The 23,293-nt window shown below is 46.5% G+C and overlaps 1 protein-coding gene across 1 annotated transcript in view; it reads left to right on the forward strand.

The window, feature by feature from the left end:
- LOC149870861 (uncharacterized) overlaps positions 1 to 23,293 on the forward strand; it is a 58,631-nt gene that overhangs the window by 1,215 nt on the left and 34,123 nt on the right. Inside the window, exon 2 of the mRNA XM_090037003.1 lies at positions 1,947 to 2,046. Within this exon, the coding sequence (XP_089893129.1) occupies positions 1,947 to 2,046 (100 nt within the window). The remainder of the gene's footprint in view (positions 1 to 1,946; positions 2,047 to 23,293) is intronic.

Consider the following 23,293-nt stretch of genomic DNA (forward strand, 5'->3'; position numbering starts at 1 on the left):
GTGTGGGTGGGGGAAGGGCTAGGAGCTAAGCATCCTGGGATGCTGAAGACCTGCAAATTGCTCGTTTCATTTTTCTAGAGCAAACTGGAGTTACCCTAACACAAGCTGGATGGTGCAGCCCAGAGGTAGCCCTCACCTGAAGTGGTGTAACTCTGAGTTGCTTAAAAGATACTTAGTATAAGTTAACAAGCTTTTGTTTTTTGTGCCTTTAGTATGGTCAGAGTGTGATATACCACTTCAAACTTAGACAGTTCTCTCCCTGTCCCCCAACCAAGTATTTTCCTGCTCCAGAGCACATGAAATAGATTGAATAGGTTGAAATGCTTCACAGCTATAGAGAAACAGATAGCACCCAAATACCTACAGTGCAGTCACCACTGAGCAGATAACCTCACTATATACTTACATGAGTTCTTGGCCCTCTTCTTTAAACAAGGTTGAGCCTTGTTTCCTAGCCCATGAAAAGGGCCCTTTGCCTTTTACAGTGGTATTTTGAATTCTTGAAGACAAACACTTAAAGTTGATTGTTTTGTCTGCTCTTTTCTTTTTGAATCAGTTTTTCAAAGTTTATCCTCAGTTACTTCATTTATTGCCTTGATTATATTGACTATGAGATTTTTTTCTGTTTATTCTGGTATAGTTCAAAGACGGTGAGAAAACTGGCTTTGGATTCAACCTATTGCACTTGATTAGCAACTTTAATTCTTAGTGAAACTGCAGTGTGTAAATGAAGATGACTATAGAAACCAATGTACAGTTAGTAATCAAATACCAAACCTAAAGTGAGATGGCATAAAGAGATAAAAAGCCCAAAGAGGAAAATTTAAAATTAGTCAGATAAAATTGTGTGTGAGGTAAAGTAAAGAAAAGCAGGAAACTTCAAACAAATAGTGGAGGAAGCCTTCTTAGGATATAGCCTGGACTTAAAATATTTAACATTTTCTTTACAAAAGTATTTTCTTGTTTTTTTGTGGCAGCAAGTGCATTTTTGCTTAAAAGGCTGTTAATTTTTTTGTGAATATTGATATTCATTTATGTCGTGTTCATGAATTATGCAACCAGAACAACATGTTCACCTGAAAAGTTTGTATCAGTTATAATTAAATAAAATATTAGATGCATTTGCAAATTAAGTTCCAGATTCTCCTTGATGTTGCATAGAGAAATAGTAGCATAAAGAAACCCCCTTTTCATAAGTCAGACAGAAGCTCACTTCAGTGCTCAGCCATCTGCAAGGTGCTAGGTCTGCCTACAACACCAAGACAACATTTCATTCAAATACCCTGTTTAGAAAGGAGAGTCTTCACCAGACACAGCTGAGTGCAGAAGACATGCAGCCAGTTCCATATTCCAGCAAGTCATTTGGAGGGCTGGGGAAGGGGGAAACCCTGCTCCTAAGAGCTTCTTTTCAGTCATCCAAATAAAGTTAGCAGATCTTTGGAAATGCTCACCATAGCTGCTCACTTTTCTTATAAACAATCCTTTCTAAAAGTCAGTTTCTTGAACTGTTTGGAAGATCTGGCCCCAAGAATTCATGCTGCAATAAAGAGCACATACCGTAAGGAGCCAAGTCTTGCTTCCATGAAATGCAGAGATAAATGCAGCAAGTAGGAAAAGATCCCAGAGCACTAAAAAATGTGAGCCCAACTATGTTTCTTTTAGACCTATAGAGTGGAATCCTGCTTTTTTCTAGAAGGCATCTGCTAGAACCAGCTGTACCAGCAAGAGCAAAGTTTGGTTCAAATCATGAGAATAGGCTAGCTATTAATTTATTACATTATGGAGGATAAAATTTGCTTACTCATTTCTCACAGTACTTGAATCTGTTCTCATCCCTACGCATGAACATCAGGCACAGAAAGAAAAATGTTTCCTGCTATTGTGATTTTGCTTACTCCAAGCAAGTTGAATATAATCAGTGATAACACTTCTCTTTTTTTCTGCAGCTCAGAAAACTGTTATGCCAAGACAGACTTCCACTTCCTCACTCCTCCAGTGTAAACCACTTAAATTTTGCTGGTGAACAGATCTGTTATGCAACTTCTGGTAAGTATCTAAGTTTCTTCATTCCTTGAATGTCGAAAAATAAAGAACATTTCAAATTTTCATACAGACCCAATTCTGGTCCCTCTGGGGACTCAAAACACTCCACTCCTCTCTCCCCAATATACACTGTTGTGAATTTTGCCCTTGACCTCAAAAGAAGCCTGATGAAGCATATATGTTGTTAAGGCAATAGTGAAGCAGCACAACAATGAAAATTATTGGACAAAAAGTAGGGGTAGGCAACATCAGGAAGAGGTGTTTGTCTGTTTTTAATCAATCAAATTGACTTGTTAAAAGAAAGCAGTGCATATCCATTGCCTAAGGTGGAGCAGACACGCACAGTATAAAATTGTATAATGATGCACTTCAAACTATTGTAACATTTCTCTTCAGTTATATTCTACTTAAAAAAAAGTCTAGGTGTCCTACTATTTTCTTCTAATAGGAATGGTGGCAGCTCTCAGCACAGGCCTAGAATTAGAAAAGGAGCTTTGTGTTAAGACCAGTGGCTAGGAGCTGTATATGCATGCAGTTCATGTTACACACAACACTTAACAAATTTCTCTGTCCTCTTCCCACCCCACTTCCCCAGAAAATTAGAATTTGCAAAGTTATGATAGTGTGTTGTATAGTTTTATCAAAAGGATATCCACAATGTCAGGCACAATTTTGCCCTTTTAGGAATAGTTATTCCAGAGTATGCCAAGAGAAAACACAATTTATGCTTATTGTAATCTGAGTGCAAAAAATGTGCACTAAAATTGCAATCAAACTTTGTAACAGAAACAAGTTAATTCTGTCATTTGTGTGTTAACTGTACATAATCTTTTCACATAAGTCAATAGCAGTATGTTTTCCAGCCAGTGTTAGGGTAGAGAAATCACATATGGCAGAAACTGTTCCGTAAATCCTTTCAGCTGCGGAGTCAAACAAAACTGGGTAAGCAACAAAAACTCTTCCAAGCACAACAGCACTTGCATGAACAGTTTAGCTGCATGGAAAAATGTTGCTGCTTCTCTCTTTTATGCAGTAGGTTGTTCATAGCAATTTTATATATAGTCCATACATTCTAGTGAATTATCACAATGCCAGGCTGCAAAAACCCATATTGAGTTATAGCAATCACTTGTTTCCCTTTGTGGCAGAAAGCCACCTTGGTTTCTCCCCAAAAACTCTGCCCTGTGACAATGTGATAAAATCTCTGTGCTGTGAGCATTTGAGTAGGGTGGGCTCAGCAGAGGAGACTACACCCTTACCCTGTCTCTTTAGGTAACTTGAGCTGGCTGCGTTCCTGAGGGAGGGGGGAAACCTGCTCCCTCTGCGTATGTGACTGGTACCTGGGTGAGGGGCATCTACCTGGTGGGCTGGGATCTGCCCAGTAACAGGTGATGTATTTCAAATTGGTTGGCTGACAGCTGGCCTCCACTGGACCAGGTGTATGAGGTCACAGGGGCTATATAAGTTAGGACTGGCAGGAGGCGGTCTCTTCGGCCATGAGGTGAGGCTGGAGCCATGAGGTGGGGACTCAGAGAAGCATAAACATCTGAAAGGGCCCTCTCCCCCAAAAACTCATGAACCAGGAATAGCCAGACACTAGAAAGGATCTCACCAGCCCCTGGATGAAGTGCGTGAGTAAGCTACTCGAGATCTGATAGATATCTAGCTGGCAGTAACTCAGATGCGTGATCAAAAGGCTACCACAGCCAGACTTGCTCTTTAGGATTTCTAGGATATTGCTCAATCTTGTACCCTATTTTCACTCTATCCCTGTAACCAATAAAGTCTTCCTTTGTGACTGGTGTGGAAGACTTATTGAGGGGTGGGTCTAAATTATGCCTAAGAGACCCCTTAGTTCTGCGGACTAAGGGAGACTTTGCTTATTGCCCCCTGACTTGGGGAAGTGCCCCAAGAGTCCTGTACTGGGTCGAGTACCCGTAGGACATTAGGCCTGTGTTACCCCAAGGACACAGGGCTGGGAGTGAGTCCATTCTTGGGGTGGTGGCGGCCACGTTACCCCCAGGCTAGCGTATGTGCTCCAGGAAGGGCTCGGGCCGGACATAAGGCACCCCTAGGGAGGCATTCGGAGCCTGGCAGGTGGTCGGGCGCAGAGAGGTGGGCAGCTCAACACAGGAGCGCCCACTACTGGCCGGCCACACCCTTAACTTCAACATGTCTCCTCTGACAGACCTCATTGGGACTAACTGCTTATCTTTCTCAGAGAACATGCTATTTAGGGTGTGGCAGAATGCCGGGCTTGCGATTCTGGCACCGCTTGGGGAGCCACGGGCTTTACAGAGCGGGCAAGCGCGCGGCTTGTGGGGCGGGATTGGAGATAGCTTTATAACCGCCTTTGAGGTTCGCCGAGCTGGCGGAAGTAGACGACTTAGAGTAAGTTGTTAGTTTTCTGTAATAAGTCTATAGGATGTCTGTTGGTTCACGGGGTTCCGAAGCAAGCCCGTGCTTTCCACCACTGGAACTAGTTCAATGATGGGTACAGCTGCCGACTCCTTAAGTCCCAGAACTGGCCGACAGCTCATTGAGATGGGATGTCAGTAGTAGAAGTTATTATGGAGTAGATATAAAGTGAAGTAAAAATTTGTTTTATTCCCTCACCTGGCCTCACACCCTCTTACGAATAAGAGAGGAGGCCGGCTAGAACGAAGTTGCAGTAAATATAAGTATAGAGAGCGTAGATATGCTGTCTAAGCTACAAAGAGAGGCAGTCGAGAAGTGGAGTGCTCGACTTCAGTTACAGTATGCCGGATACAAAGGGGGTCTGTTGGCCCACAGGGTTCACTAGCAAGCCCTTGCTTTCCACCACTAGAACTAGTCCAATGATGGGTGCGGCTGCCCACTAGTTAGTCCTAGGGCTGGTCAACAGCTCATAAACGGGATGGTGGATACAAAACTGTAACACGGTGAATCATTCTTGATTGTTGGATTTTCGAGGCCTTGGTTTTCGCTGGGATACGCCCAGGCGGGGAGGCTGAGGACTGGCTGCAGGGTGATCAGGCCTGCAGGGTCGTCCAGTTGTCGTCTCTGCTACTTTCTGCCTCTATGCCTCTTTTATAGATGTTGGTTGGACTGCCTCTGTGACACTAACTATGATATAAGCCAAGCATACAGGGATAGGATAGTTTCTTTTACATAGTAGTTACTAGATAGGTTTTCTACATAAGTTTCGTTTCTGCAGAAATGACACTTACAGATAAGAAATGAAACTTACAGAATGCGCATGTGCAGCTTAATACAAGCGTAGAAAAGTACAAAGCGTTCATTTTGATTAAAAGCCAAAACTTCAAGGTTACATCAATGTGAGAGTGCCGCGTGGCAGTTATACAGAAATAAAATAAAACCTTTACATAGGGTAATTACAATACTATAATTAGAATAAAGGGATTTGCAGTTACTTTTCCCTCTTTGCAAAACATTTGTGCAAACAGGATTACATCAGTCTTTTTTTTTTTTTTTTTAACAAAATTTTCATGGTTTTTCCTATGTAAACACCTTTGCCTATTTTACCACCACTACCTTAGACAGTTGAAGTTTAACAGGAAACCAGTTCAACTGTCTACATTCAGGTGAAGTTCTCAATAGCTTCGGTAGGAATCAGGCCTTTCGCTTCTACTACATTAACTTACCCTGCTTCATGCAATCTGGACAGTAAAACTGGTCCAGTCTAGTTCTCATATACTAAACCAGATGTTTTTGCAAATCTAATTGCAGAAAAGTTATGCTGGAGCAGGAGGAAGAATCAGGTTTCAAAACTCCAGCAACAATTGTGGATGGTTCTCAATCAGTGACAATCTGGAATGGTTTATTTGTTATGTGTCTGCACCCTATGATGAGGAAAACTGACCCCAGCTTCTACATTAGGCTACCTAATAGTTTGTTATAAATGTTATGACCTTTTATTTGAGAAGCTTCCATGTCACTGTTTGCAAATGGCTGTTGATTGTGAGCAAGGGCAACATGTTTATTCTTTATCCAGTTATAATTGAGCCAGTTATAATTGAGCCAAATCTGAAAATAATTTAACATAGGAACACAAGAGAGGCAACTAAGAGAAAACATTGACAGCCTATCAAGAGAAGTAGTCAAATCCAGTTCTGAGGCCAGACTGTCACCACTGGCAAAGCAGTAGCAGGGCTACAACAATGGGGATGCTACGGAACTGCTGGAGGAACAAAGAGAGGAAAAAAAATAAAGCAGCTTTGGATTCTCTTACACAGTTCCTGAAGGCCCAGTAATTTACTCCTATTTTCAAGGTTGCCAACCCAAGACAGTATTCATCAGCAAGAGATTTTGCCCATACTGCAGTTGGACACATGGACTTTGGCTGGGGGCAACCTTGCAGCACCGTGCCATAGCCAGGCAATGGGAAAAAGTGATCGAAATGGCTGGGTCCCAGTGCCAGCCCATCTCAGACCTGAGCTTGGTCATTTTGCCCTGCTGCTGGAAAATGCCAACTCCTGATCTATGGCATCTCTGGTGACCACTATTTAAATTTGCCATTGTTCTCATCGAGTGCCAGAACCCACCCCTCTATAATTGTTATCTCATAATAACTAATTCCTTCTTAATAAATCTCCACTAGTTGCATTCTCCTTGGAATGGTAAATAAATTAGAATTTAGTGTGCTTGTTTGTGATAGTGTTAAGTTTCAGTGTTCAAATCATAGCAATTATTTATGGTCATGTGACAGGTGTATCTCGCTAGAGCCTTTCTGTTGGTGGCTCCGCCTTCCTGTCTTGGGCTAACCGCCTGCTTACTCGCCTGCCATGCCTTGATCTTAATTGATTGAGTGACGTAATTAGTGGGAGGCTGCCCACTTAATATGCCCTGTGTCAGGGGGCGCTATCTGCAGCTCCATTTCCTCCCCTACACCGCAGCCCAAGCCTTGCAGATGGTACTTGACATGGTTTGCCCTATGCCTTGGCCCACTTCTTTACTTCTGGGGCTCCCCGCTGCTCCCTCTTGCCTATAGCGCCCCCTGACACAGGGCATATAAAGTGGGCAGCCTCCCACTAATTACATTTCTAGTTGACTGTGAAGTCTTAATTCTGCCCCTTTTGCAGATACTTTATGATAATACAGTCTTAATTGTATATGATCATGTTAATTTGCCCTCAAGATCTGAACCTCATTCAGTCAGATGAGTTTACAAGGGTGCAGAATGAAGTTGGCATGTCCTCTTTTTTAAGTGCTTAACCATACAGCCTAAAAATCTGCAGCATATTTTCGCATGCAATATTTCTTTAGAGCAGGGGTGGGCAAAATATGGCCTGTGGGCTGAATCTGGCCTGCCAGTTGATTCTATCCAGCCCGCAGGCAAGCAGCACAGGTGGTGGCTTTGGCTTTGGCCTCTGCTGGTGCTATGGGGGATGCTGGGTGGAAGCAGCCATCTGCCCACCTGCCTGGCTCTGCAGGCAGGCCCTGGGTGAGCCATGCTCTGGTTCCAGCACCCTCCTGGTTCTGGGCCAGCAGTACCCCACCTGCTTGCAGCTCAGAGTTGGCAGGAGCCACCTCAGGTGCTTTGACCATGTGGTGGGTACTCCACACATGTGCTCAGAGGCAGAGCAGCTTCCCTAGCCACCTGCTGGCAGGTGAAGCTCCAATCCCAGCCACAGCCCAAGCCTTGCCTCCCACCTTGCCCCTACAGTGCTATAAGCCAGCCCAGCCATCTGCTGCCTCCCCGCTGCATCCAGTGCAGCTCCTGTCCTATCCACCCATGTGAGGCTGCCACTAGAGGCTTGGGGCTGGGGCTACGGCTCCTCCTGCAGTAAGGGGGACCCTAGGACTGTGGGTGGGTACAGCTTTAGCATGTTTATCTAAACATGGAAGCTGTAAAGAGGATTCATTGAAGCAAAAGGTCCACATATGCCTCCAAGAGAAGTTAAACTTTGTTAAAAGGGCTCATATTCTGAATGAGGGAAAACATTGCCATCTGGTGTCCAAATGGAAAAATGTGTCCTCACAAGTCTGCACATCTGGCCTTCATGTAAATCCCAGTGATTTGCTATAGTGTTTTGTAAAGTTTTGATTGCCATTTTAGTGTATGTGCCATATTACTTTTTTGTATGTGCATGCAAGTTTCCATTTTGAAGGAAGAAACTATTAAGTTTTATAGTAGTATGTCTGAAAGTAGAACAGATATGGATAAACTTCAATTTTGAATATGAGGAAACCTTCTGAATGCTTTTTTTCAAACAGAAATCCATTTAAGTTAAGAATAAATTATTAAGGTGGGGTTTTTTGGGGCAACATTCAGTAATGCAAATAAAAAAAGCCAAAAATGAATTCAGTTTATTATTTGACTATTTTGTTTACCTGTGCAGTAGGAAAGATGAAGCATCTGGAAAGTATTCATGAAAATGAGCAGAGAGATCAGTCTTACTGTTAAGATATTCAGAATTTGACAGGAAAGTTTTGAGTATATTTCAGTTGTAGAACCAGCTTGAACCTTTGTATTTACTACATGAATTTTAATACTTGTTGTTTCACTGTAAAAAAACAAAGAACAATTGTCAGTGTACAATACAAGATATAGAAGGGAAAAAGATGTCTTTGAAGGTGCACCAACAGCAGGCACTATAAGTCTCAAGTTTTATTTCAAACGTGTACAGAGGATTTCAGCATGATAGGATGAGGAAGCACTATGTTAGTCCAAGAGATTCATTTATTTATTTATTTAAGTAGTCCGTTACACAAAGCTACTGGATGAGCTTTGAAAAAAATAAATATTGGAGTAACGTATCAAGTCTCATCACAATTGCAATCTGCTTCCCATATTAAGAATCCAATTAGCTTGTTCTTTTGATTTATACTGTTGCTCCAGTGTCAAGCAGCAGCAGATTTCTACAGTCTTGCAGGCCAATTTTTCACAAAGAAAAATAAGTAATATGTAAATGGGCATATTTAAAATACAGCTTGCTTTGTTCAGGCATTCATGTGCTCCCTCTCTTTTGTCCTGCAACATAACAGTCACAAGCCACTGGTACTCAAGCCACTGATACTCCATTCCTCCTTTTTCCACAAAGTTCATCCTGCATATCAATGCCAGTTTCCCTCTGCCTCCAAGTATAGAGAAAAATGAAAAGAGCAAATTCTCTTCTGCAGCTTCTTCTAAAATTATTGCATGGCAATATGTAACATTTCCTCAAAGAGTAAGAATTTGTTGGAGAGAACTTCCAGAGCTATATGCAATATTGCCTTCTGATAACACTTGCTGTATTACATGCATGCCTACTTTCTTAAGCATGTAACTGATCTACATACAAATTCATTACATTTTCATGCAGCCCTACTCATGTCCGTAATGCATTTGGCATAGGAGAATTTTTACCTTTTTTCATTCATCTTATGCAACTACTGTCCACATAGTATGCTAGCACAAAACTTACATAGGTGCAAACTTCTTAAGTCCCCCAGCAGGACTGTATGAAGTAATAATTCGCAACCAGGATGCCACATGCAGCTCACGTTCAGCCATATAAGCTTAAAGCAGGCAGGAGCAGCCAGTCTTGCTGCAGCCTATCATGGTTTGAGCCCTTTAACCATACTCCTTCCAGGAACTGAAGTAGGCAGGGAAGGTGTAAATGATCCATGTGCCTCTGATTCTGGGAGGAACATGGAGCAGGGCTTCACTGGGAAAGAATTCAGCAGCGTTGGCCACCCCTTATCTGGCTGTGCCTGGGGCAGTTCCATTTGGTTATGGCAGTGGTACCAGCCTAGTCAAAAAAATCACTGAGGTGAATGGAGTCAGCACAGAAGTTTTCAACCAGGGTGCCACAAAATTTTTAAAAAGTTATGGAGGGGATGTCCTGAATCTAAAAAGGTTGACAACCATTGACATTGAGGGAAGCCATTGGATGAACACTTGTAAAAGACACCTTCAGAAGGAACATTTGAAGTTTGCTCCACAACCATTTAAGTCCATGTAGACAGACAGTCTAGCATTAGAACAAGATAGACCTTCTTGCCTTATAGCATACCTACAAGTAACTTGTGGATGAAAAGAGATTCATAGATTGTAGTTGGAAGGGACCACAATGGATTATCATGTCCGACCCCCTGCCAGGAAAGAGGACGAAGGTCAGATGACCCCAGCCAGGTGATTGTCAAGCCTCCTCTTAAAGACCTCCAAGTTAGGTGATAGTACCACCTCTCGTGGAAGCCCATTCCAGATTCTGGGCACCCTTACTGTAAAAAATGTCTTCCCAATGTCTAACCTAAATCTACTCTCCACTAGTTAGCACCCATTATTCCTAGTTACTTCCTGGTGTGCTCTGGTAAATAGCTTATCCCCGATTCCCTGCTGTCCTCTCTTGATAAACTTGTAGGCAGCTACAAGGTCTCCCCTCAGCCATCTCTTGTGTAGGCTGAAGAGATCCAGCTCTCCCCTCATGGGGTCTTTCATGGAGACCACTAATCATGCGAGTGGCCGTCCTCTGAACCCTCTCCAGATTCTGTGTCCCTCTTGAAGTGCAGCACCCAAAACTGGACACAGTACTCCAACTGTGGCCTGACTTATGCTGTGTAGAGGGGGAGCACCACCTCCCTTGATCTGTTGGTCATGCATCTGCTAATACACAAGGTGCAGTTGGCTTCGTTGATGGCCTCATTACGCTGCTGGCTCATGTTCATCTTGGAGTCAACTGTGACTCCAAGATCTCTCTCAGCCTCTGAGCTGCTGAGGAGGTCATCCCCCAACCTGTAGGTGTGCTGGGGATTCCTCCTTCCTAGGTGGAGTACCTTACATTTATCGTTGTTGAATTGCATCCCATGTTGTTCTGCCATTGATCTGATGTGTTCAGGTCGGCTTGTATCTGCTCCCTGCCCTCTGGTGTATTAACTTTGCCCCATAATTTTGTATCATCGGTGAACTTGGAGAAGGTGCTGTCCACACCCTCGTCCAAATCGCTGATGAATTATTAAATAACACCGGTCCAAGGACCGAACCCTGCGGGACCCCACTACCCACCTCCTTCCAGGCCAAGAATGACCCATCCACCACCACTCTCTGGGTGCGGCCCTTAAGCCAGTTAGCTACGCACCTGACTCTACAGGCATCCACTCCACAGCCCGTTAGCTTCCCTATGAGAATAGGGAATGAGAATGCAAAACTGTGTCAAAGGCCTTCCTAAAATCCAGGTAGATGACATCGGGCTCAGCTCCTGTATCAAGGCAGTGTGTGACCTGGTGATAAAAGGCTATAAATTTGTCAGGCAGGATTTACCTGTGACAAACCGGTCTTGGTTTCCTTTCAGCATTGTTTCACCTGCTGGGCCTTCACAAATGTGCTCTTTGATGATTTTTTTCTAGTATTTTCCCAGGGATAGAGGGAAGACTGACTGGACTAAAATTACCCAGCTCATCCCTTCTGCCCTTAAGAATGGGCACCTTAGGGACCTAGCTGGAGCACCATGAGTGCTCAAACAGCCATGCCAGTGGCTCAGCTCTGACACTAGCCAATTCCTTCAACACCCATGAATGGAGGTCATTTGGGCAAGCCAACTTCTGGCCATCCAGCCCTTCCAAGTGTTCCCTAACTAAGTCAGCACTAACCTTTGGCAGTCTGGTGTCTTTGGACATCTGTCTATGCTCAAGGTGAGGGAATTGTCTTGGTCAGTACTTAGGAATACTGAAGCAAAGAACTCATTGAAGAGCTCCACCTTTTTTCCTGTGTCAACCACCAGCTGACCTGATTTGTCCTGCAGGGGCCCTATGTTACACTGTGCTTTCCTTTTGCTCATTATGTATCTGTAGAAGGACTTTTTATTGTCCTTAATTGCTGAAGCCAGCCTAAGCTCCAGTCCTGCCTAACTCCCTGCAGTAGCACACCAGGGAGGTGTATGCCTCCTTAGTGGCTGCCCTTTCTTCCACTGCCTATACAATCTCTTTTCTCTGCCCCCAGTCTTTCCTAGAGCTCCCTGTTCAGCCAAGGGGGATTTTTTTTATCCCCTTATTCCCTTTCCTGCATAAGGGGATAGACTCCTTTTGTATCCCAAGGATCACCCCCTTGAGAAACCTCCGACCCTCCTAGACCCCCATTTACTCGATGCTCTTGAGTTCTGCCACCTCACTAACTAGTTTTCTAAGTTTAGTGAAGTTGGCCCTTCTGAAGTCTAACACTTTAGCCTACTGGATATTTTTCTCACCTTTCACTGGATAGCGAACTCTACCAAGTGATGGTCACCATCTCCCAGGTTACTGTGTCCTCACAGGTTCCCAAGATCATCCCCTATTGCCAAGACCAGGTCTAGCAAAGCACTACCCCTGGTGGGACTGGACACCACCTGGGTTACGTGGAGGTCCTGCACACAGTGCAAGAACCTCCATAAGCGGCTTATTTTGGCCGCTTGTTCCTCCCAGCAGCTATCCAGGTAATTTAGGTCCCCCATGACCAGTACCTCCCTCACCTGTATGGCATCTGAGAGCTGCCTGGAGAATATCTAGTCTAGCTTATCATCCTGGTGAGGAGATCTGTAGTAGACCCCCACTACCAAGTCCTTTTCCCTTGTCCCCCCCTGGATCCTGATCCACAGTGCCTCGGTATTCCCCTCCTCCACTCCAGCCTTGATGATGGAAGATGTACTGCTCCTTAACATAGAGAGCTACCCCCCCGCCTTTTTTTCCCCATTCTGTTGTGTCTATACAGTCTGTACCCCTCAATGCCTACCACCCAGTCGTGTGTAGAATCCCACCACGTTTCAGTTAAGCCTACTTGCTAGCATACAGTATGACCTAGTCAGAGTGTGAGCTCTTCCTGCTTATTCCCCATACTCCTGGCATTTGTGAAAGACATTCTAGCCCCCCCAAGGGTGGTCTTGGTGCCCCTTTGCCTTGATGGCTTGTGTTCCCCTTAGTGCTTACCTGGTTAGGTCCGGTACCTGGTTAGGTCCGGTGCCTTGTTTGTGACTTTCCAACCGTGGGTTCTCATCAACCACCTGTTTCCTGTCCCCAGTTGAACCCAATTTAAAGCTCTTCGGAGATCAGCCAACCGGCAGGAGAACAGATGCTTACCTCTAGGAGAGAGATGAAGATCATCCCATCCTTGGAAGCCTTCTCCCTGGAAGTGCTGGTCATAGTTGTAGAATCCAAAGCCTTCCTGAAGACACCATCTCTGGAGCTACCAGTTTACTACCCTGGTGCAGGCATCCTGGTGCCTCCAGCTGCTGCCAACTGGAAGAATGAAGAATACCACCTGTGCCCCTGACTTTCTGAGCCTGACCCCCAGGTCATGGAAGTCCTTCATGACGCAGTCAGGACTACCTGTAGGCATCTGGAGGAGTAAGCAGTGGAAGTACCCGTCAATCACAGTCTCATCCTCCCTGATCTCCATCAGCCTGCTCACCGCCTCCTGGAGTTCCCTCACCTGCTCCAAGGTCTGATGGTGGACACATGAGGGACAGGACAGGTCAGGCCCCCTCCCCCCCCCGATGGCAGGGTTCCCACCAGTTCACCCCTGCAGACAGTGGGACAGGGCTCTGTCTGGGTGGAGACCTCTGAGGAGCACCCCATGCCCCCCATGCCCTTACCTTAGCTGCAGAGCTATGAGTCCTCATCACTCTCCTCTTGGGTGCTCCTTCTTGTCGTCTTCTTCTGTGCACCCGCCTAGGGTGAACACCTGCGCAAATGCAGGCGCACGCTCTGTTCGTGCACGGGGCTTCCTGCCAGTTCACCTACGACAGCTCCAGGGAGGCTCCCCCTTCAGATCCTCTGCAGCTGTACCAGCCCTCTGCCATACTTACCTGACGGATAGTCTGCTGCCGCCGCCTTTGCCGCTGCTGTTGGTGAGTACAGAGAACACACGTGTGCCCACTCTGGTCCTGGCACTGCTGAGCTCCTGACTCCACCCAGCAGCTAGTCAGCACTAGGACTAGAGAGCTCTCTGCCCTATGTCCTGGCTTCCAATTCCCAGCATGGAACTGGGAGTTCCAGAGCAAGCAGGGACTAGGAACCCAATCCCCACTTGCTCTCCACAACAGCTCTGCATGACACAGAACTAGGAACTCCAACCCCTGCTCACTGTCTGGAGTTCCCAGCTCTGTGGCACACAGTTGCTCTAGGAGGTTGGTGGCGTCTGCCAGTGAGCCCCCTGCCAAGTGGGGTGGCTTGGGGGCTTGCTGGCAGATGCTCCACTTGTAGTACAGTTCCTGGTCAGCCTCCTGCTGAGTGCGGGGGCCTACCTGGCAGGGGGCTTGCTGGCAGCTGCCCCATGCCTGGGACAGCTCCTGGCAAACCCCCTGCTGGGCTGGGAAGCCCCATCCAAGAGGACACATGCAGCTGTTTCCCCCCAGTGTGAACAGCCACCAGGGCAGCTGTCTCTTGGCCCCAGTCGTAGCTGTCTCCTGGCCCCGTGCACATCAGATCCCTTCCTAATGTGCATGGGCCAGGAGACAGCTGCTGCTGCAACCATCAGAGCTCTTCTAGCCCCATGCATATTAGGACTGGAGCCCATGTCCCTTGCTATCCCATGGGCTAGCACCTGGGGGAGCCTGGAGCCACTGCAGGGGGGCAGAGGAGGGCAGGAGCAGCCCTGTACCAGGCTGCTCCCACTGGGAACAAATCTGCTCTTAACAGGATTTATAGATTTCATAGATATAGACATTAGGGCTGGAAGGGACCTTGGAAGATCATCGAGTCGAGGCCCCTACCCCAGGGGCAGGAAGTCAGCTGGGGTCATAGGATCCTAGTAAGATAAGCATCCAAATTTCTCGTGAAGGCGTTCAATGTAGGTGCATGAACCACCTCTGGTGGCAAGCTATTCCAGACCTTGAGGGCTCAGACTGTGAAGAAATTCTTCCTTATGTCCAACCTGAAACAATCTTTCTGGAGTTTATAACCGTTGGACCTTGTCATCCCCTGGGGCGCTCTGGTGAACAATCGTTCCCCCAGATCCTGGTGAACACCTCTAATAAACATAGATTGTTACCAGATTTGCCCATCACTTTGGGGTGTGCTCATTTATTGGAGATACGTTTCTAGGGTCCTTGTAATTCTATCAATGTGCTGCTTGTGTACGGGTGTTTCTATACAGAGCTGTATATCTCCCTTCTGCAAGATCTCACCCCCAATGGAGCTATCTTGCAGGACTGTTTCATTGGGGCTGAGTTCCTCCAGTCACCTAATCAGTCATACACACACAAACACACACAGATTAACGTGACACGCCTGACCCAGATGGGTTGATCAGCATGGACAGTCTGACACCCTCATATAGATTTCATAAACATCAGGAATCAGTTCATAAGGGCATGTCTGAGCCAAACTGGGTCAATCAGCCTGTACAAGCTTATCTCCTTCTGTGTTTCAAACTCAGCACATCCCAATCTTTTGCCCTAACTGTCCTATTAGTGGTAGCCTCTTGATGAGCACACCCCACAGTATTTCTGGGCTTCACAGGGATCTTTGGCTTAGGTTAAAAAAGCATTGCTGCAGAGCAAGTGGGGAAGGAAAAGTAGAGAAGGAAAAATATACCCAGTTACTACCAGTTTGACTATAAAAGTTATTTATTGCTGAGTATATGAAATGTATAATGCTGCTAGTAATAATAGACATGCAAAGGAAAACAATCAAAACAATTACAATACTACCTTGGTTTCACTAAGTATTTAGGGAAACTTAGCTCAGGCTTAATTTATACAATTCAGGTTCAGAAATCTATGCCTAGAGAGAACAAGAAAAAGAGAGTGAGAAAGAGAGAGTGAGAGCTGGGATCTCACTGTGCTGGCTTTCCCTCCGGATGTTGCCATCGGCCAATCTGTTGAGAATGGCATCTTTAATAATAAATGGCTGTAGTGGGCAGGGAGTCCCGTGGGACTGATGAAAGACCAATGCAAAGTTCCCATTTAATAGGTTGGTTTTTCCTGGGCATCAGTTATCAGTTGTCTCATCTGGTTTAGCAGGGGTCCAGTGTTGCCCTTGCTTTTCCTCCCGCTCCCCACATATCTAAAAAAGGACTTTTTATTGTCCTTGATACTTGTAGCTAGTTGGAGTTCTGTCGCAGCCTTGGCTTTCCTGGTTTGCTCCCTTCAGGACCGGACCAGTGCAGAATATTCCTCCTTGGAGGTGGATCACATCTTCCGTCCTTTGTAGGCCTTTCTTTTTAACTGCAGGAGGTCCGCTAGTTCCCTGGAGAGGCAAGGGGGCTGCTGTGCTCTTTTGCTGCCTTTCCTCCAAGATGGAATAGCCTGAGCTTGTTCATTGAGGATTGCTCCCTTGAGGAGCAACCACTCTTCCTGAACTCCCCTCCCCTTGGGGTCATGGTCCCTTAGGGCCTCACCGACAAACCTCCTGAGCTTGTCAAAGTCAGTTTTCCTGAAGTCAGGGACTTACGTATTGCTGACTGACTTGCCAGCTTTATGGCAGATGGTGAAGGTGATCAGCTCATAGTCTCTGTCACCCAGCTTCCCTTTGATCATTAGGTTGCTGATTAGGTTGTCCCCAGTTGCCAGTACTAGGTTGAGCAGCGCTTACCTCTCATTGGCCCGTAGACCTTGTGTCAAATAGAGGTCATCCATGCCAGAGAGGAAGCTTTGCGACCACTCAGATTTAGCTGAGCACTCTTGCCACGAGATTTCTGGGTAGTTGAAGTCTCCCATGACAACCACAGACCTGGAGCATGCGGCCTCTGCCAATTCCCTGGCCAACTCCTCGTTAAGCTCTTGACTTTGGGTGGGAGGTCTGTAGTATACTCCCACCATTGTGTCCCCTGTGCCATGTTCCCCATGGATTTTAACCCAGAGGGTCTCCAGCCGTTCACCCTGGTGGCCAGTGTCGGCTTGCATGGTTGCATAGCTCTCCTGGACATAGAGAGCTACAACCCCGCCCCTTTTATCTACACAATCCCTCCTGTACAGGGTATAGCCATATAGTCCAGTCATGGGTGGAGTCCCACCAGGTCTCTGTTATCCCTATGACATCATAATTTTTTGTGTTAAGCAGGAGGACAAGTTTCTCCTGTTTATTTCCCAAGCTCTGGCATTTGTGTACAGGCAGGAAAGTGTCCCCTTGGGGGCCCTTGCCTTGCCTACTGGTTGTTCCAGGGCTGGGGCATGGGTGGGCTCCCTTAAGTGCCTTGGCCTGCTGGCTTTGCAAGGGTTGCTCAGCGGGCCAGCAGTGGTGGTACTCCCCCTGTCCCCCAGCAGGCTTAGTTTAAAGCCTGGTGGAGCAGGTCAGCCAGTTAAGCTAAGAAAAGCCTCTTTCCCAGCAGAGAGAGGTGGAGGCTGTCCCTTCCCAGCAGCAGGCTGCCTGTCTCAGCAAAGAGCAGACTGTGGTCATGGAAGCCAAAGCCTTCCCAATGACACCAGCACCAGTCTTTGCTTCACTACCTGGATCCTCCTCTCCCTCCTCAGCCTGTAGCCTGAGACTGGGAGGATCAAAGAAAACACCAGACCCCAGACCCTTTAACCCCACTCCCAAATCCCTGTAGCGCCTCATGACCCAGTTGGGATCACTCCAAACTGTGTCATTGGTGCCCACATGGATAAGGAGCATGGGATAGTGGTCAGTGGGCTGGAGGAGTTTAGGGATTTTCTCTGCAGTGTCTCAGATGCAGGCTCCTGGGAAGCAGCAGACTTCCCAGGCTAAGGGGTTGGAGCGGCAGATTGCCCCCTCAGTCCCCCTCAGGATGGAGTCTCCCATGACAAACACTTTGCGTTTTGTCTTGCACATGTAGACATGCTCCTCGGGAAAGCTTACTGCACAGTAAAATACTGCGAGTATGGCGAAAGTGCATTAATTGCATGGTGTAGCTGTGTCCAGTGTGTGTTACCTTTTAAGTCTAGTTTGTACAATTCCATACCATTTCACAAAAAGCACCACGTAGTTTCAACAGGATGTATTCAACAATGGTTGTAAGAAGTTACCTATTCACTGTAAAGACACCTTCTGTATTATTCCATTTTAGAAGTGGGTGAAAGTCTCTTGACCTAGATATAGTATATGCTGAAATTAACTTTCTATTTCAGTTTAGATGTATAACTATATTTGGTCTAAATTTTGAGAAGTTTCTCTTACTTGAAAGCTCCATGTATTGTTTTTGTCCAAATGTTTTACCCAGAAGTCTTCAGAGGTATTGAAAATAAAGTCCAGTTTTGGGTGCTACACTTTAAGAGGCATATGGATAACCTGGAGAGGGTCCAGAGAAGGGCCACTCGTATGGTTAAGGGCTTGCAGGCCAAGGCCTACAAGGAGAGACTAGGGCACCTGGACCTCTTCAGCCTCTTCAAGAGAAAGTTGAGAGGTGACCTTGTGGCTGCCTATAACTTCATCATGGGGGCGCAGAAGGGAATTGGTGAGGCTCTGCTCACCAAGGTGCCACTGGGGGTCACAAGAAATAATGGCCATAAGCTAGCAGAGAGCAGATTTAGACTGGACATTCAGAGGAACTTCTTCACAGTTAGGGTGGCCAAAATCTGGAATGGGTTCCCAAGGGAGGTAGTGCTCTCCCCTACCCTGGGGGTCCACACTTTCCTGCCTAAGCAGGGGGTCAGACTCAATGATCTGTTGAAGTCCCTTCCGACCCTAACATCTATGAATCCATGAATCTATGAATAAAGTAAAGAAGTTTAAGGCTGAACTTTCAAATTATCTAAATCCTTTCTGCAACAGTATTTTCTGATTTATACCTTAAAGTATTTCTCAACATTTAACGAATTTCCACTTCCCAATAACCTAATATGATAGAGCTTCCAACAATATTGGTCTTTAAAGAAAGGTCACTATGGAAATCACTTATTTCTGCCACTGTGTAGTGCTGTGCAAAGTTTTGGTGGCTGATTTGATTCAGAGGAGATTTGGCCCCATTAGGCAGCCAAATATCTGAATCTAAAACAAATCAGGAAACCCATGAAAAGGTCCAAATCAATTCAGAAATTTGGAAGGCTTGCAGAAAACAGAAACTGAGAAGAGGGGGATGGGGTGATCTTCCATATATGGAACAGCCTGAGATGGGGGGAAAGACTGCTCTGATATTGACATTTATAGCTGGCCAGTGACTGTAATCTTTCTCTGAGTTCCCTTCCAATCACAGTGCCCTGGGGGAGGGACGTAGAAACAGCATATCAAGCTGAGTCTGAAGTGAGCTGTGTTATTCTTGAACCAGCAGCGTCTGAAAGGCTCTGGCTTGTTATCAAGTTTCTTGGTAGCTGGTCTTCTCTTGTGAGTTATATCCAATCCTGTCCTACATACCCTTGTCTCCAATCCCTATTGTTATCCTTATCCTTTTTTTTCAACTTATTCTTCCCCCAAAATCCTCTTATTTGTTCTTGTTAGTCTGTCTTGATTCTTTCTCCCCACAGAAAGAAATCTGTGTTTTCTCTGACAGTGTGTCATCACAGTACAGGAAATCACAACATATATTATGCGCGCACACACATTTTGCAGCACACCAAACATTATGAAGTGTGCTGGAAAGGCAGGTTTCTGGTCTTCTGGCAGGGGAGGGGAGGGGAGGGAGCAGAGGGAGAGCAGCAAGTTCCCCCCTCTCCAAACATAGATGTACCCTCTTTCCTGGCAGCGATGAGTCTTCTGCTGTTAGTGGGAGCAAGGATGTGGTAGCAGTGCCTGCACATGCACCACCGCCACTAACACTGCTAACCAGCAGCAGCATGCCATTCTCCACCCCACTTTCAGTTCCCAGCATGAGTTTTCCAGTGCCAGAGGAGCTGGATCTGGAAGCAGAGGAGCTCAGAGGAATAGCAAAGGAAATTCTGGGGAAGGGGGGAGAATCTGAGTTTGTGCTCCACAGCCCTCAAAGTTCCCCTAGAGGCAGGTCTCCTCTGGAAGGCACTTGGGAGGAGGTTGTGGGGGCAGGTGTCTTAGCTCCTCCTGTTGTGCCTCTGTCTGGGGAGGAGGGGGATAAGGCAGGATCCCCACCCTCAACCCAGAAGCTGGTAAGTAGTGTAGAGTAGGAAATGTTGAGGTAGCAGATGATCCCAGGTATGCGACCTGCCAGCACTGCCAAAAACAGATCAGCCATGGCAAAGACGTGAAACACTTCACCACCGTGGCGTCCTGCTGCATCTCAGGAGGCAGCACCCCCTTGCCCTTCTTCCTGCTCAGCCTGGCACCAGTGCAGACATGCCCAAAGGAAAGTCCCCTACTTGCTACAAAGCCCCCACCCCCCAAACCTAAGGCAGACCACCCTGGAGTGATGGGGGAAAACTGTAGACAGAGAGGGACATGTTCCCAAGGTGAGCAAGATCACCCAGACCACTGGGAAGATGCTTGCTCTGGATGACCAGCCCTTCTTCTTTGTTGAGCATCCAGGGTTCAGGCAGCTCATGGTGCTCATGGCCCCATCCTACCAAGTGCCCACACGCACCACATTTAGCAGGATGGTGGTGCCCTCGTTGTACTAGGCATGCAGGGAGTACTTGTTTGATTTACCAGCTTCCTTAGCAACTCCTTAATTATCCTATTCATTCGCTCTACCTGCCCAGATACCTGAGGGTGGTGAGGAATGTGCCACTGCTGCCTGATACCCAAGGCTTGCAGCAGTTGTTTAACAATAGCCCCAGTGAAGTGAGGACCTCAGTCCGAGTCCATGATTTTAGGAGCTCCAAACCGACATATTACCTCTGCCAGAGTTTCTTTGCTGTGGCTTCAGCAGTGTGGGTGCACATAGGAAATGCCTCCACCCACCTGCTGAAGGTGTCTATAACCACTAGCAAGTACTGGTTTCCTTGTGCTGTGCGGGGGACCTTGTCAATGTAATCCATTTGGATCCATTGCCATGGACCCACTAGCTTTTGATGGAAGAGGAGTCTGGGGCCTTTTCATTTTGCTCCCTCCCCTGCACAGCACAAGCAATTCTGCACCCACTCCTTCACATCTTTGGACATCCCTGGCCAGTAGGCAATTTCCTGCACCATAGCTGTTGTGGCTTCAGATGCCTTGTGCCTGAGGCTGTGACAAGAAGTTATGAATTCCTCTCTGTACTCCAGAGGCAGTACCCATCTAACTTCTCCAGTTTCCTGATGAACAGTATACTCCTCCTGAATCTTCCAATTTTGGTGGTTTGCGGACCAGGTTTGCACCACGGCAATGTCTCCCCACGCTCCTTTCTTCGCTGCAGCATCGGCTAATTGGTTCATTTTGGCTTCTAAAGTATCAGCCTTTTGATGACCTTTAACATGTCAAATGTATAGTGAGGATAGGTGCCTTTGAATCCATCCCCAAATTGCCTGCCAATCACCCTTTTGTACAATTTCTTTGCCATCAGCAGCATGCCAATTAGCTTTGTTCCAATTATATATCCAGTATAACAGAGCCTTAGCACAGAGGTCAGGGTCAGTGTAGATCCACAGTTTCCCTTCAGGTGGGTTATGTTGTTCAAGGAGTTCCTTCAGGGCTCGTACTTCAGCAGCTTGAGCTGAGTACCCCGCTGGCAAAGGACCCCCTATCTGATCATTATATAAATTCACTGCTCCATATCCAGTAAACAGCTTTCCATTTTCAAAGCTAGAGCTCCTGTCTGTAAACCACACACGGGTAGGCTGATCCTTCACAGCTGGGTTTTTTTCCAGCGGTGGAGCCACAGTGACCCCTGTGTTCCCTTGGCAAGGCTCTGGTGAGTAGTGACTTCTATTATCAAGGCATATGGGAGCATATCCACCTTAGACTGGGTTTAATGTCCAACTCTCCATCCGGTAAGGAACAATGCCCACTGGGCAATCCGGGTGTTGGACACTTTAGACCCTGTCAGGTTTCCTGACAAAATGTACTTTAAGGGTGACTGATGTGTCTGGATGATTACTGGGGCCATCTCTGTGAGTCCTTAAAATTTTTGAACAGCCCATACTGCAGCCAGGCACTCTCATTCACACTGGTTAAAATTAATCTCTGAACCTGTCAATTTGCGGGATTTGTAAACTGTGGGTACCAGTTTGCTGTCTGAATTTTTTTGTAGTAGTATGGCTAATAGAGTTATTTCGTTTGTTGCCAACTTAATATAGAAAAGGTTCAATGGGTTAGGGTATGCCAGAGCAGGAGCCTCGATTAACACCTCCTTAAGTAAACAAAAAGCCTTTGCTCACTGTCTTCCCACTCCCACTGCACCTTTTTCTTTAGCAGCCTCCACAGAGGTTGTGTGATCTCTGCAAATTGGTATATGTGGGAATGGAGAAAGTTAAAACCTCCAAGCAGCACTCGTGGGGAGTGAGGATCCTTGAGAACCGGCATGTTTAATAATCGATCTTTTTCCCTTCCACCCCCAGTCTTACACCCAAATAGGTTACTTCTTGCATGACTAACTGAGCCTTTGGTCTGCCGACTCTGAACCCAGTTTTCTGGATCAGAGCCAGCACCCTCCCTGTGCTTTCCTTCACCTCCCGCTCCTGATCTCCTCATACCGATATGTCATCTATGTAAGAGACCATCCTTTCCTGATCGGGTCCAGCTAAACTCTGGAGCATGGATACAACATGGTGGTGGACTATGGCTGGGGCATTGTGAAACCCCTGTGGGACCTGGGTAAAGGTGTACTGTTTCCTTTTAAAGGTGAAAGTGAATCGGTTCCATGACTCGGGGTGCAGGGGGATTGCAAAGAAGCAGTTGGCTAGGTCTATTACAGAAAACCATCGGGGACTCTCTTGGCAGGCATGTTAGCTACTATAGGAGCCATGGGGCAAGTTCCCTTGTTAATGGTTCGATAGTCAACAGTTAGCCTCCATGGTACCCGGTGTGCCTTTAGGACGGGCCATATGGGAGAATTAAATTCTGAATTTTTTTCAGTCAGCACTCCCTGCTGCAGTAGATCTGTCATAATGAACTGTATGGCTTCCTCTGCTTGCGTAGGGAAGCTATACTGTTTTTGAGGAGGCATTGGATCGCCTATGATCTTAATGCAGGTGTTGATCCGGCCACAGTCACTTTTACTCCTAGCCCATACATTAGGGAACTGCTGCACCTACTCATCCCCCTAGTCAAAGTCAATGGCTCCAACCCTCTTACACTGTTCCCACCTCCAATATGGGTTTGTCTCACAAAGCTCCCAGGGGTCAGCTGTCTGTGCTCGTCATACAACTCCGTTGGCTAGATCCAGGATCCAGCCTTCCCGGTTGAACAAGGGGGCTCCCAGAATCAACTGTTCAATGAAGTCCTCTTGTTGAACACCATCTCTTGTGGTCCCTCTGGGAATTGGATGCAGGTGGTTACCCCTGTGCACACCACCCCCGTGGATTCCTGCCCTGTAAAGGACCAGAGTGTAATTCAGTCAGTTTCAAATTGCTTCAGGTCC

Source organism: Crocodylus siamensis, chromosome 2, assembly GCF_052110815.1.
Source record: "Crocodylus siamensis isolate JL-2025a chromosome 2, ASM5211081v1, whole genome shotgun sequence".
NCBI lineage: Eukaryota > Metazoa > Chordata > Crocodylia > Crocodylidae > Crocodylus > Crocodylus siamensis.